Source organism: Aptenodytes patagonicus, chromosome 11 (assembly GCF_965638725.1).
Source record: "Aptenodytes patagonicus chromosome 11, bAptPat1.pri.cur, whole genome shotgun sequence".
NCBI classification, from domain to species: Eukaryota; Metazoa; Chordata; class Aves; order Sphenisciformes; family Spheniscidae; genus Aptenodytes; species Aptenodytes patagonicus.
In genome coordinates this window covers 11,379,991-11,395,415 of record NC_134959.1, presented here as the reverse complement: position 1 = coordinate 11,395,415, position 15,425 = coordinate 11,379,991, and the positions used below count along the sequence as shown (strand labels likewise).

Here is a 15,425-nt window from a genome sequence, read left to right as displayed (position 1 = left end):
GGGATGTAACTTTAATGAGAAAATTTCCCTTTTCTCCTGTAGTTTGTACTAAAAAAAAAAAACAACCCTACCCTTAGAGGAAAAGTTTCTGTTTATTCCTGCCACGGAAGAGAACTTTACAAAAAACCCCCTCAATTTTAGGGGGTCCTGCCTGCCTTCCTCCCCTGCTTCCTGGCGGGGCGGGGCGGGGCGGCCCCGGGCCCCGCGGCGCGGAGGGGAGCGCGGGTGCGGGCGGGGAGCGCGGCTCCCTCCTGCGCGCCGGCGGCCTGACCTTTCCGGCAGCCGCGCAGCGTTGCATAACTCCCCTGCGCGGCCGCGCTCGGCGGCTAGTAGGCGCTGCAGCCCGACGAGTCGCCGCGGCTCGCCGGCCGCCGGGACGCGCGGCGCCCCTCCGCGGGCGCGGTAGACGGCGGGTCCCCCCCCCACGCCCCGAGCGCGGGGTGTAGACGGCGGCCAAGCGCCGGGGCCACACCGCGGGGCCGCCCGCCGGCAGGGGCGCGCTGGGGCGCGGAGCGGACCCGCACCCCCCGCCAAACTTCTTTCGCGGGGACCGGCGCGGAGCGGGGAACGCATCCCCCGCGGGGGTTTGCAAAAACGGGCAGGCATCGGCAAGCCCGCATCTTTGGCTGAAAGTTGAGGGAGGTTTTTTTTTTTTTTTTGATGGGGGGGTTCCCTGCCGTCCCCGCCCCCCCCGGCGCGCGGGCCGGGCGCAGTGCGCGCCCGCGGAGCCGCCCGCGGAGCCCCGCGCCATCGCGCCGCGCGCTCTAATTGAAATGGCGCTTTTGGCCGGGGGCGGGCTGCCAGGGCGCTCCGCAATAGCACAATGCATGTCGATAGACGTCATTTGGTTTTAATGGCCTACAGGAAATTTGGCGTTTACAATGCGAGACATTAGCAAAGGGTGAAAGGGAGGGGGAGGCAGGATGGATGGATGGATGGGAATAATTGCAGCCCCCCCCCCCCCCCCGCTTCCGAGACCCCCCGTCCGCACCCCGGCGGCGCTGGGTGCTGCGGGGGAGGAGGGGGGGTCGGGGCTATTTTTTTATTATTTATTCTTGAACTTGGATCTAGTTTATCAACAAGTGCAGAGTGGGTGCTACCCTAATTGTAACAGAGGAGTCAAGAGATGTGAGAAACGTGCCCTGTGTTACTTATTTGGGAGCTGAAAATTTATGCCTAGTTGAAAATGCCTGGGGAAATATTACATCAGACCAAATGACAATGATTAAAATCAGCTTTTTTCCCCCCTTCCCCCCCCTTTTCCTCCTTTTCAGTAAGTCTGTTGAAGGACGTGACAGTGGCCTGATCCTCCCCAACACCGAACCGTTATCCCCCGGCAGGGCCGGGCCGGGCCGGGCCGGGCTCCGCGGGGCTCCCGCCCCGACCGCGCCGCGCCGCGCGGAGGGGCTCTGCGGGCGGCGGCGCCGGGGGCGCGGGCTGGGGCGCCGGCCGCCTTCCCAGCCTTATTTCATTTTCAAGGGTTGTATTTTATTTTATTCGGGGGGGGGGGGGGATAAATCTGGAGACCTTCACCAAAAGGAGGGAAAAATATCCAATTTTCATCGCAAAATTAGCTAGGGCGAGAGCAAAGGGCTGAGCTAATTGTAGCCTAATCCTCTGCCCTGCAGGCGTTTGCAAAGCCCTGAGCAAGAATTCGCTTTTTTTCCTCCTCTTCTCCCTTCCCTCTGTTATTTAGAGACGGGATTATTGCCTTTCTTCTCATAACAGCCTCGGCAGTTTCATTTAAAGGCTTCCCCCCCCCCTCACACACACACACACATCCACACACACACACAAAATAAATAGCAAAAGAAGCAGCAAAAACGGGGAGAGAGGAGAGAGAGAAGCTTTAAAAATAATAATAATCACAGCAGGATCTGCGGAGCAAAGACAGTAATAAAAGCAAAAAGCTGAGCCCATCCACACACAAACCCAACAGAGCCCAAAGCCAAAGCGGGGCTCACAGATCTCTTCTGTGCTCAAGGTAAGGAAAGCGGCGGCGGCGGCGGCTCCCGCGGCTGCCCGGGCCGGGGCCGGGGCCGGAGCGCGCCGTGCGCGCCGCGCCGTGCTTTGCATTGCATCGCAGTGCATTGCATCGCGCTGCACCGCGCCGCGCGGCACGCTCGCGCCTTCTCTCGCTCGCTCCCCCCTTTTTTTTTTTTTTTTTTTTTTTTTTTTTTTTTTTTTTTTGGAAAGTGCCTCTTCTTCAAACTAACTCGGCTCTTGGCTCCGGAGGAGAAGCGGCGGAGGGGTGTTTTTTTAAAGCTACAGGACCCGTTTGCAGCCGCCCCGCTTTGCTAGCGCTGTGTGTGCGTGTGTGTGTGTGCGTGCGCGTGTGTGTGTATGTTTTGTTTTGCTCCGCTCCAGCATGGGCAGCGCCGGCGGAGCCCCGCGGCCCGGGGTGCCCGCGCTCCCGCTGCCGCCCCGGCCCCGGCTCTGAAGACGGCCAAGCCCCAGCGCGGCGGAGGCAGCGCGGCTCGCTCCGCGCTCTCGCATGGTACACGCGGAGCCGCGGCCACGCCGCGGGGGTCGGGCGGGCGGGGTGCCGCGGCGCGGCGCGGGGGTGCGCGGGCCGGGGCGCGGGGGCTGGCGGCGGGGCGGCTCGGCACAAAGGGAAGGCGGGCGACAATGGGGAGCGCCGCGTATGGAAAACACGGGCGGGCTGTGAATGAAACTCTGGCGCCAGTGAGAGTGGAAGGCTTGGTTTGGGGTAGACTTCAAACCACTCTAGGCTATAGTTTGCATTTCTGTTCCTGCATGCGATGTGGCACACTTCTGCAAAATTAATACATTAGCCTGGCTAATGCTCACCACCATTGGCTGCACGGAAAATGTACAGGATCGGGGATTCGGGGTTGGCGCTTTTTTTTTTTCTTGCATTCATCTAAGACATCTCCTTTCTTGTTATGTGGGAATAAGTAAAGGACGCCATGTTGTGATTTTTTTTTTTTTTTGGTAGAATTTTACCTTTGGGCATACAGCGTGTTCAAAAGAAAAAGGCAGAAGTTGAGTGACCGGGTGCGTTGCTTGCTGGTGATTTCCCTGACCATCAGTAGGGAAAGACATTTGGGTGACGTGAAACTTGCACTAAATAGACTGGAGACTGCCAGAGATAGGCGGGTTGCGGGGAGGGGGGGGGGGGGAAGGAGAAAGCCTTTGCTTTTTTTTCTTCCTTTTTTTTTTTCCCCGGTAACCAGAGCTCCAGAGGGAGTTCCCCCCCTCCCCTGTAAAAGTTTTGGGCACGGTCTCCTCTGTCACTCCGTCGAGTGTTCAGTGAAGCAGCGTGGAGGTGTGTGCAAATGTTTATGGACTTTTAATTTTGGAGCCATCGGGCCCGAGGTTTGCAGTCCCCCCCTCTGTGCTTTGTCTTTAGGCTTGGTTCACGGCGTAAGCAGTTGTCTCCCAGTGGCTCTGGAGGCAGACCCGAGCGGTCGCCGTCCCTGTTTATAGAGACAAAGGTAATTGCCAAGTCTGTAGTTGTGTCCCTCTGGCTGCGCTAAACGCAGGCGGGGGAAATGCAGACGTTGCCATGAAGTCACGGGAGCGCCAGGGTAACTTCTGCAGCCGGTTATTGCCCCAGAGTGCTGGGGACGGGGCGCTCGGGGGGCTGCCGTGGGTGATTTTACCCCTAGCGCTCTCGTGGATCAGCTAGTAAAGAAATAAAGGTCTCTGGGGTGGGAGAGCAGCTTCCCCGAGAATCCAATCAAGGGACCAGCCGGGGAGCAGCTGCGGGTGCTCCTCTGGCTACAGCCGAGGCGGGGGTCCTGCAGCCGGCTGGACCCCGCTCGGCCGGGCTGCGGGCCCGACCTGCTCTTGCCCCGGCTCCCCGGGAGAGAGAGCTGCTTCATGGCAGGTCCTTAAACCTGCCGTTTTCATTTCACGTCTTAAATGTGCATGAAGGAATTAAACTGCACGAGTGAATAACAGCATTAGTTTCAATTAATTTTTATCCTGGCAACAATAAACTTTAGAAACAAAGCGCTTTTACATCCTTAATTAGTCTTGCTTCCCATCTGTAGTCTTTTAAGTGCCTGCTCCTTGATTTAACTTTGTCCCTCCTTCAGAGCCGCCTCCTTTTTCATTCTTTCCCCTTTTTTCTCGTTATCCCTTCCAGCCTGCTGCCTGTTTCTTTCCTGCAACCTTTCACCTCCCTTGTCCCTATCTGTCTGCTCTGCTCTGTGCAGTTTATTTCTACTGTATTTTCCCAACATCAACAGCAGTATTGGTTACCATGGCCCCGAGCTATGTGCAGAGGTGGGAAAGCTTCATCCGCCCAAAAGTTCTTAGACTTTTGAAGTCTTTCTTTTAGTAGGATCTGAAATGTATCATCTAGAGTGTGTATTAAATGAACAGTATTCCTGAAGGCTTTAGAGCAAGAAAGGCAACACCCTGGAAAATTCTGCAGTCTTTCAGCATTCTCTGCCCTAGGGTTATAGCCCTGGGCACGGAGCTGAATGGAGCTCTTACAACTGCCTTCTGTTTACCTTTTATGGTTAAAATAACAGCTTAGCAAAGAAGCAACTTCATGGAGAAACGATTCAGTGAAATCATCTCAAGCTGTAGCAGCATAGCTAGTTTAATCACCCCTAGAGAGCTGAACAACTGTGAGCACAATGGGACACAAAATCATTTTGTGTGTAAATGAGCATGGCATTGTGATTATTTCACTTTGCATGGGCAAATAGTTTTTACAAGCAGTACTTACACAGTTAGCTTAGAAAGACAGAAAAAGATAAGCTGGCTCTGAAAGATCTTGGTGTGTAATGTTTGAAAAACTAAATATTCAGATAATTTGGGAATCAGGCTCTATTGATTTTGCCTTCAGCAGGTTCCTGTGTTACTTATTAGAGCAGGGTTATTGCCTGTGCCACTAGTTGGGATGCTGTATCCTGTTGTAGGCAACTAAAGAGCAAGGATTATTTTACGTGGTTTAATAAATGAAGTTTGTTAGTGTTTCTGTGATATTCACCCTTAAGGTTTTAATTTTCACATCAGTATTAGAAAATATGTGCATAAAGACTTACACTGGATAAATACATTTAGGATTTTGCTTTGTGGATAAAATAAGTGCATTACTCTGTGATGATTTTTAGCTGCGTTTTACATTAAGAAGAGGAAGGAGTCATTAGAAATAGGGTTATGGTACCTTAAGAAATAGGGGGTATTTATTTTTTTGGAGCAATAGGAGTGTTTTCAGTGCCCTTTATGTAGTGCTTAACAATTACGCCCTTGATAATTTGCTCATATGAAAATGAGTGAATTCCACAACTTTAATAAAAACGTAGGATTCATTTTTTTAATTCGATTCCTCTCCAGCCAGGGGAAAAGCCTGTGTTTTAGTTCCCCTTCTCCTCCCCTCCCCCAAAAAGCCAGTGGCACCCTCAATAAGTATGAAAAGCCATGAAAGTTTGAGAACTATTTTAGCTTTCCAGTGATTTTCTATAATTAAGTGTTTTTTCAACACATGCTCTAGCTGAGAGATGCCAAAAGCAGAGGATTGTTCAAAAGGTCCCTCCAGTGAATAGTATAAATTAAATATCTACTGTGTGAGTATGGCCTCACTGAGAATCTCAGACTCTTTACAGATCAAGGAATTTACTGGTATACTAACATTAAACAAAATCCTAAGATAGCAGCAGTGTTTAAATATGCACAAATAGATTCAGATCACTTGATCTTTAGTCTATCTGTGCATATTTTAAAATTGAAGTCTATATTTCAAGAGAAATGGTTAAATGTAAGACGCGTTTACAGAGGATTGGAAGTCCTTTGATTTCATTTGGAAATTGTAACAAGGGGTGCAGATGAGCCCTAATTAGGCACTTGTTTTGTGAAACTGCGTGAGATTTATTTCTAAGGCAGCTCTGTACTGTGCAAGGTCTGTACCTTTATCACGAGTGATAATAGTTGGGGTCTGAACAAAGACAGGGTTGACATTCAGCCTGGATCTTCTGACCCTTTCATTTAAGTGAAGGAGTTTACAGTGCTCTTTGGTAAGGGAAAAAAAAACTTTGTGTTGGCAGACAGATGAGCCACCCACAGATTAGTAAACATGTCGCTAAAATACTGTAGGTACTTAACATATTAAGTTGTTTTTAAAAATTAGTTATTTTATTTATGCTATATGACATATTTACTGAAGATTGCCCACAGCAGGCTCTTGTGGGAAACAAGAAAGCAACGTCTTCAGTCGTGAAAGGATTCAATCACTTTCCTTGAAGGTGGTGCTGTAGTAAAAATGTTAATGCCCAATTTTGCATCGGCTGACACAGAAGTCCTAGAACAGAGTTGGTATTTGCTTCGTGTTCAGTGCAGATGTCTGTCCAGCCTCCGAAGAGAAAAGGATGTGGATTCATAATGGGGTGATGTATTTCTGTGCTGTAGATGCAGGAAATTCTTAGGACCTAACCAAGATGAAATACAGTAAATGGAGATGTTGTGATGACTTTGTAAAGCTGTCCAGATGTATTAAGATTTTTCAATCCCTTTCTATATAGCTCAGAATTTTTTTTTACAAAGAATGTTGCTAATTGTATGTTCATCGAGTGGCGTAGCCAGGCATCTTGTGCAAAATGCTGCTAAGAGAAAGGCGAGACCAGCTTTAGATTTCTAAGAAACATTGTCAAAGTAATGTGGGAGAAATGGGAATTCACTTTGCAATGCTGCATGTAAAGTGCTTGTCAGATGTAAGGAAGAGCCTGGATGCTTGGTAGCATGCTTGCAGAACAAAATACCAAGAAAATTAGATTATATTCAGAAATGTCTTCAACTATAATGTTTTGCATATGTTGCTTTACCCAAAAAGGGGAGAATGGATGGACATTTTCTTAAACTTTTATAAAAGGGGTTTTTTCCATTTGACATGTATGCCATCTATACCGATTTAACTGAAATCAGCTTTGAGACACGTGTCATACAGAATAAGCTGTGCTTTTCTTACAGAAGAGAATTGAGAAATTTTCTTTTGCTATGGTTGTCCTGTTCGTTTTTAAGACGTTTCAGTATTTTTTGCTTTGTACGTCAGCTGAAGATTTTTGAACTCAGTTCAGAGATTTCACTAATTTTCAAATATTTTTAGGGCAGTAAACATTAGGTGGATTGTTGAATTTGTAATTTCACATGCCAGATTGTACAGTAATTTCTAAGGCGTCTTGTCATGAAAGCATGGGTCAGTTTATGTATCTTCCTGTTTTCAGTGCTTCCAGTGAAAGCTTTTCATTGCTTTCAGTTTGAAAGCTTATTAGTTCTTTATGTCTAATATTAAGGCTTAACTGAAAATTATCCATTTCTTTCACAATTATTGAAAATAAACCAGAAAATTGATCTTAGTTTGATGTGAAATTTACTGCATGTATAAACTATATGCCTTAGGTACTGAGGAAGTCACTAATTTAGAGGTGTCTCGTTACTGAGACAAACTTGCAAAAACCCCTGAATCCCAATTCACAAATTGGTTATTCGTTTGTCAGGGGATATTTCACATCTAACACATAAGCCCACGACCTTTAATTAGAATTTTGCAGTTTGTTTTATGCCCCTTGAGGCTGACACCTTGAAATTTTTTTTTCTTGATTTCTTATTGCTAATAAGCATCTTTCTCTTTCCCTCTGGTACTTTGAAGAAAATGATGCAAATACACTTAATTACAGTGGTGGCAATAATTTGTTAGCTGAATATGTGATCAGGCAGATGCAAAAATGATCTGATTAGATCTGTGATCACACTGGAAAGAAAGGTAACACACTGCTACATTTAAGAGAAACTGTTCTTTTTTGCCTTCCCTTTGCAGGAGGGAAGAAGCATGTCCCGTCTGTCTCTAACACGGTCCCCGGTTTCTCCTCTGGCTGCTCAAGGAATTCCTCTCCCAGCTCAACTCACCAAGTCGAACGCTCCCGTGCACATCGATGTAGGAGGACACATGTACACCAGCAGCCTGGCTACCTTGACAAAGTACCCAGACTCCAGGTAAGACCTTGGTGTTTTCAGGCTCGCTGCCCATTTCTGTTCATTGCATGGAAAGAGGCATGTACCTGTGAGGAATATTTCAATGCGAAATACAATTTATTATATATTCACCAGTTATGAATAATTCAGTTTCCGATTTATACAGTAACTTCACTGGGGTTCTACAGAAAAAAAAGCCTGTAAAATTTATGTATTATTTAGAGAGTCTATTAATTTTCTCTCTCAACGTCTTCTGCACTCTGCCGAAGTTTGAAGCACCTGTTGGTGTGCTGCCCTGGATTATTTCCAACTGTACCAAGCAACTTCTTTCAGATTTAGGGAAAAAAAATCCTTTTTTTCTTCCTTAAGAAAACAGAACAGCTCTGTTACGCTGGGACTCATGGATGCTTCTGTTGGCCAGCCAAAATCCTAACCTCAGTGGTAGCTGCGTGCCTCAGTGTCAGCAGTCATTTCTTTTGGGCAGTGGCCAGCTGACCTGCTCTGTCTGCTTGCAGCTGCAGACTGGATTGAATCTTTGCATGCTTAAAGGTAGCTGGTTTGTGCTGGACAGGTTGGTGACATGTCTGGCAAGATTTATTTAGATCTGGCCAGTATTATCTCAGAGTAGACTCCAGATATGCCAGATTATGAATAGATGTGGCATGAGAGTATATTTGTGTATGTGACATAGAGCCTCTTTATGATTTGCCTGGCTCCCAGTCCAGCAGGATACTGGGCACCGTGAAGGATGGGGAATCCTGGGCAGCATCAGGCCTACGATGGTAGTGTGGAAGGGACCGCTGTGTTAAGGGTTAAAGCACATTCGTTGGAGCAGTATGTTAAGACATACCTGATTTTGATTTACAGTTATGATCACTAAACCAATTCAGCTTTTTGTCATTCAGAGTGCTTATTTTTCAGAAGGGTGCCTCATATGTAACCAAGAGAAGGTGCGGATGTGCAGTGTCAGGGTGCCCAGCGGACTGGTTAAAGGAGGCACTATTGACTCAAAAGCAAACCAGAGCCCAGGTCAGCAGGTTTTGTTGCCAGAGGTTTTGCTACCTGCGTGACCAGTATTTCCATAAGGGATAGATTTATTTTTTTGGTATGACAACCATTGTAAAGCTCTAGTTTCATTTGAAGATTTTTCCTTTAAAAGAACTAGAGATTTTTGCACAGATTTGGCAGGTTCCCGAGCAATAAATGGCATTTATGGAGACACCTTGAAACGCCTCTGATGTCATAAAGCATGTGGCTGTGATTTCATTCCAAGGAAAGGGAGCTGCTAAAATTCTCTATGGAAAAGAAACAATTATTAAAATACCTATAGTTTATGGTCAGGCCAAAACAATATGATTTTTCTTTCTGGATAGTGTCTGTTTAATGATGTCTGAGTGGTACTACTTTAATCATAGAGAAGAAATCTGTTCAGTGGGGAGAGATTTATAACAGAGAAGCAGACAAATGCTTCGTAGTATGAAAAAAATACAGCGAAGATTCAGCAGTTGTAATAGAGTAGCACGTCTGTTTCCACATTTTAAAATATCACTGCTGACACTATTTTTAAAATATGTCCCATATCAGACTTACTTAATAAAAGCTTCAGTTATGGAAGCTTTGGGAGAATATACATAAATTCACAGATTTTATTTAAAGAGAATAGAGTACTGATCGAAAACCTTTTTTTTTCCTGTTTGATAAATAACAAAAGTGTATTTCTTCAGATTTTGTACTTTGTTTAAACTGGAAGTACAAAACTGTGGCTGACCAGAGCTCACGTGCTGCCTGATGTTTTGCTGTATACTGTCTTTCGTTTGTATTGCTGTGTTATCTCATAAGGCTTGAATGCTTTTTCAGCTGCTCAGACTCCAGCTCTCACTGGAGTAAGAGCTTACAGGATGAGATCTGTAAATCACATAAATTTTTATAGCAAAAGATAACCCTTCACCAGCATCCCAAGTGGGACATATTGCTACATATATTATGAAGCTGGATGAAGGGTACACCTTAATTTATTATTTTTTCATTATTTTAAAATATTTTTATTTGTTTTTCTGCAGTGCTGCATAGTAGACTTGGTTGGATACACCCCATTGAGTCTGGCCTGCTCTCATTCCTGGTTCAGGCAAAGTACTTGCAGTTATTTCAGTGGGTATGGTTGGAGCTCCTGATGGTGCTTCGCTGCCCTGGTGTGTATCTTCTGTAAGGCACAGGCTGTCTTCACAGTGGTCTGGCTGGGAGAGGAATCCCAGGTCTCTCACAGGTGCAGGAGGAAGGAGATAGCTTTTCTGAGCAAGACATCTGGAAATAATGCCAGAGCACTGTTAGCTTATGCTCAGAGATAACATGCATGGCCACATACAGAGGCATGGCCATACTCATTCACATGCAGAGCTTTCTGGATTATTTCGGACAGCATATTAAACTCTTGGTTTGAGTGTGAGTTTAAAAGCTTCATATCTAAGAAATTAAACAAATTTGTAGACTGTATTTCAGCAAAAGATGGAAGCATATGCTGAAATGCTTTGCTAAATCTTAGCTCCAGTCACATAAAATAGTTTGCACTCACTAAAATTGAAAGCTGTGGGAATAAACTTCCTCTTTATTTGTGTTACGATCTCTTATTTCTTTCTCTGTGTTCCAAAATCCTAAGTAGGCTTTTAGCTTGTAGTATATACTGTACATGTATGTATAAGGACACATATAGATTGTGAGCACGTGTATAAATACAGTCAGGGTATGCATACAGAGAGACATCTCACGCTATTGGAAAACAGAAAAAAATAAATCATCAAATCGTGTTTATCCTTCCATAGTATTTTGAGGAGGCCCAATCCTGTTAGATCCTGAACAAACTCGGTTCATGTTAACTTCAGTGGGAGGGAAGAGCTCCCAGCAGCTTGCCAGATCAGGCCCAGCAGGAGCAAGTATAGGTATGACCAGTTCCTGCCTATACCTGCTCTCCAGTCACCCCTCTGGTATGATATAAATTACACCTGACAGCAGGCAGCGTGATACATTTCTTACTGTAATTTGTTAGGATTGACTGTGCTCAGCCCACTCAGCTGGCTCTGCTTGGCTGTTCCCAAGTTACGTGGTTGGCTCTAACTCGGGGAGAGAAAGGACCCGATTCTGGAAGTTTTACTCATGTGAGTGAATGGCTGGTGATGCGAAGTCGAAGGCCAAATCTTGTATTTCAGTGATCCCAGAGTTGTTTCAGAGCAACTTTGAGTCTTTGATGTTGTTTGTATTAGTGCAGCTGCTGTGAGAAGAGCATTTGTCCATTGATTAAATTTGCATAAGTAAAGGGTGCCAGATTAGGCATTAAAGGGGGTAGATGCCTTCTTTCCAGTAAATTTTTATGGGCTTCATAAATTCTCTCATCTAAAAAGGAGAAAACTTGAGCAGCACACAACTGGTGTGACAAAGGAGAAGAGGGTTCAACAGCCACTGTCAAAGATGGTTTCTAAACCACTCACACTCCCCTTATGTACTACTCTTACACACCTTTCCAGCTGGCTTTTTGAATGAAACACCATGCAAGAAAGCAAGCTGGCCTTTCAGAGGGTGAAAGGCAAGGAAAATGAGAAACATAGAAGTTGTGATCAACAACAGCATAATGATGGTGGTCACAGAAATTATCTCAGAAATAATATTATTAATCCCTCTTCCTATAGCTACTTGAGGCTGCTTTCTGTGCATACCCAAAATTGCCATTAAAGTTAACAAGCTTTGGAGGTACAAGGAGGCTGATGTTGTCTTACCTGGATCTGAGGCTCAATTTCAGTAGTTTATTTTCAGCAAGTTCTCCCACCAAAACTCCCAACTCTGGTAGTTGTGAGTTACAGGTAGAAAGAAAAAAACCCTGTTGAATTCAGTCTAGTGACTTTTACCATCAACATCTTATTTCTAAAGTAACTGGTTAAATAGGCAAATTATTCATCTTTGAGAGCATTTCCTCTAGAAGTTTCATTCATGTTTTCACCTAGAGGACCTCTAAAGCAGCCCCTTCACACATTGACACTTGAATATGGATTTATATGACAGATTGTAAAGGCTGCAAAAGCTCTAGCACATCTATAAAGTGGGTTGCAAATTGTATTTATCCAAGGGAGTGAGACAATTCTTACATTACCCACACTAAAAGTCCAAGCTCCTAACATGCAGTCAGGAATACCCAAAGACACTGCTAGATCCTCCAGTCTTACTCCCACTGAACTCAGTGGCAGACATCTCATTGACTTCAAGTGGAAGAGAAGTTCCAAATCCCTGTATACTACAGCAAGCCCCAGCTTCTCGATTTCATTGGAAATTTTGATATTGCTTTGAATTTCTGTTAGAAAGCAGAAGATTTTTTATAAGAAGCCCGTCCTTTTCGCAGCCCTGAATAGCGTTTTTAACTCTATTGAGAGAGACTTGCTGTGAGCTCTTTGAGAGTTGTTGTGCTATAAAAAGCAAATATATTTACCTTATATTCTTGGTTAATTAGTATTTGTTGTATAACCCTCTGTTAAAGATAGGTATGTTCTTTTGTTTGAAATGTATTTATAAAAGCTCATGCTTTCGGTGGCATTAGTCATGTGACAAAAGCGAGCAGGAATAATGTTAATTAAAGCAGCGATGTCTAGGTGGGAATGGTGTGGGTGCACAGACCCCAGGGATCCTCCCCCTGACAGTTTGTAGCACACCATGTTTGGGACCTCTCTGCTCCCAGCCTTTCCTCTTCAGGAAAATGGAGGTTTTTTGCCCCCCGGCCCAAGGCATGCTGAGCCAGTGCTAACATAGTGCACGTGCTGATCTCAGCTCTTGGGGCACCTGGGCTTTACCACTCCTTTCTCCGGAGGCTCTGTCCTCCAAAGAAAACCAGCACAGGCTTTATTAACTGTTTCAGAAACAGTCAAAATGATGTGACCTTAGCTGTTACAAGACATAGTAAGAGTTTTCCAGGCATATCCCTGCCTCACTTTCCTCTGAACCCATGGACTTTTTTTGTGATTTACAAAGGAGTCCCCAAAAGCACGTGTCTTCTCTGAACGTTTCTTGTCAAAACAAACTGTCATTCTTGTATAGACCTGTCCTCACACAAGCTCTCCTATCAAGCATGACCTTCTGATTCTAGCTACTCTGCAGATATCTGTGGGTTTTAATTTTTTAATTTAACCTTTTCCTCCAGCACCTCCACCTCTGGTTGCTGGAGCTCAGCACTGACACCTGAGATCTTCCGCTTCTCCACCCTTTTCTGCAGTCACGCCAGGCTGGACTGAGTTCAGGGGAACGCTCTTCTCCAAATTTTAGGACCCCTCTATTGTCCCTGACAGAACATGATTGCTGACACCATATAGCCAGATACAGTGATTTCATAAGCTCAAACACACCTGCTACTGAGATCTACAAGACAGATTTTCCACATCATCCTTTACACTAAGGGCTCTGTACTGGGTCCTGCTCTGCATTTCTTGGGAGGGAGCAGGGAAATTCTTAGTTCGGATATGTTTAGGATATATAATTCTCCAGGCTTAGCATACCTGAGAACATCTAACATACCTTGCGCATGTAGGATCAATCCAGTGTCACTCTTATAATAACTTACGTGCTAATTTTCCATCAAATCTGTGTATTATTGATGTTATTGCATGAAAACAACATCCAATTAGCAAATTTTGTCGCTTACCCCCATGCTGGGAGTTAGGGTGTAAATCAGTCCTTAAACAAAGCCTGTACTCCGGACAGGTTAAGTGGAGTGAAGACGAGATTTGTTCATAACCAGAGGTTGGTGGTGGTGGCTGCGAAAGCACAGCACATTCAAGGGCAGGATCCTGGTCTGGAGCAGAAGCAGTGTCAGCTCTCCTGAGCCAGCACAGCCTCCTGCCAGCCCCGTGCCACAGCAGTCCTGCACCACTGTGGCATCAGTAGTGTCCATCCTGACTTCGGTGTCTCTCAAACCTCTCCACACCACTGCCGTTCCATGCTGCTCATCCACACCACATCTGTATGGTGCCTTCAATCCCTTTCTCATCCCTGCACACCTGCTAAATGACTCTTTTAAGCACAGTGAAGGATGTAGCCAAGCGTGCTGCCATGGCACATTTCACCCTTTGTAAGGTATGACTCTTCCCACTGAGGTCAGTTGTTGAGTGCCCTGTCTGTGGGGTGACACCAGGCTCTGACACTCTGGGGCTATGAACTGTTGCCCAAAAGGCAAAGAGTTTCTGGGTCGGAGCCAGCAGCCCACATTCAGGCAAAGCGCTACAAAATGCACCTGCGTGTGAGCTGCAGCGCAAAGCTCATTAATTTTAATAGGTATTATGAACTTAAACTGTACACAGACTTTAAAGCACAACACCTGAAGAGGCAGGAGCAAGTGTTTTTCCTGCACATTACAAATGCTCAGAGATGCAGGTTATGGGCAGGGTGCATGAGCACTGCGCACACATAACGACACTGCACACCAGCATGGCAGCTCTGCAGAGAGGGGTGAGCCTGCCAGGGCTCCCCAGGGCTCTGCCATTGTTCAAGGCGATCAGGTGTATGCTGCAGATGAGAACAAGTAAAAGAGCAGAAAACCAGAGGTTTTGGTTATATTCAGTGCTTTTTCTGAATTAACATAAGAATTTTCATGGAGATAAAAATCATTTTTGGTTTCATTTCGTGCACCTGCAATTTAGAGATAAATCTTGTGAGTTTTTCTTATTTGGTTGTTGACTGGGCAAATCTCTCCTTGGTTTCCAAGGGAATTTTGACCAGCAGAACACATAAGGAAAAAAATCCTTAAAAAAAGGGCCTTTCCCCTTCCCATCCTCATTCTCCCCCCAGCCTGCATACGAGCCTGTGGGTGTTGCACTTACCGGAGTTGGAGCTGGAGCAAGTGAAAGAACTCTTATTCCCAGGTTACTGAATCAGATAGCATAAAATGAACCAGTCTTTCCCTATCTGCAAAGCCAAGTATTGCTGTTTTGTACGGGTGCTGCGTGGCTGAGGTCACACAAGGCCATGTAGCACTTCGGTAAGCTCTGGGAAAGGTGTGAAGCAGTAGTTCCTATGGGCAGATTCGCGTTGCTGCTAGGACACATCCAGCACAGCTCCCGGGCAACATGTAGGGTAGAGCGCAGTGGGTGCAGGTGAGGAACCGTTTTGTCTTGCAGACAGACTGGCTGGAGCACCTACAGCAGGAGTTGCACCAGTCCCGGGTCTTTGACCACCAGTGCATGACCTGTGCCAGAGGAGGGGCACATGGCTTGGCCTCTATGGAAAATAAAAATAATCTGTAACAGGGATTTAATTACAGCTGGGAATGATGATGTTAGATAACCTGTCTCTAGCTTTCACTAATGGGAAAAAATCCTGGATTCAGGGTCTGGCAGAGCCCATTGATGTACACCATGATAGCAGGTTTCCCCGCGTTACCCAGGGCTGCTGCTGCACAGCTGGAACAGTAGCTTTGGTGGTAAAGCAGAATAACTGCCCTAACCCCTCACTCCAGT

The 15,425-nt window shown here is 45.8% G+C and overlaps 1 protein-coding gene across 4 annotated transcripts in view; it reads left to right on the top strand.

Annotated features, from left to right (window-relative positions):
- The window catches only part of KCTD15 (potassium channel tetramerization domain containing 15), a 230,773-nt gene that overhangs the window by 182,265 nt on the left and 33,083 nt on the right, over nt 1–15,425 (top strand). Inside the window, exons 1-2 of one of the 4 annotated variants that reach the window (XM_076349147.1) lie at nt 1,948–1,984; nt 7,790–7,965. In XM_076349147.1, the coding sequence (XP_076205262.1) occupies nt 7,802–7,965 (164 nt within the window). In that variant the 5' untranslated portion in view covers nt 1,948–1,984; nt 7,790–7,801. Of the gene's footprint in view, nt 1–1,947; nt 1,985–2,429; nt 2,498–6,323; nt 6,363–7,789; nt 7,966–15,425 lie in introns of those variants that run through there. The other 3 variants (XM_076349146.1, XM_076349145.1, XM_076349148.1) reach the window with 3 other exon arrangements.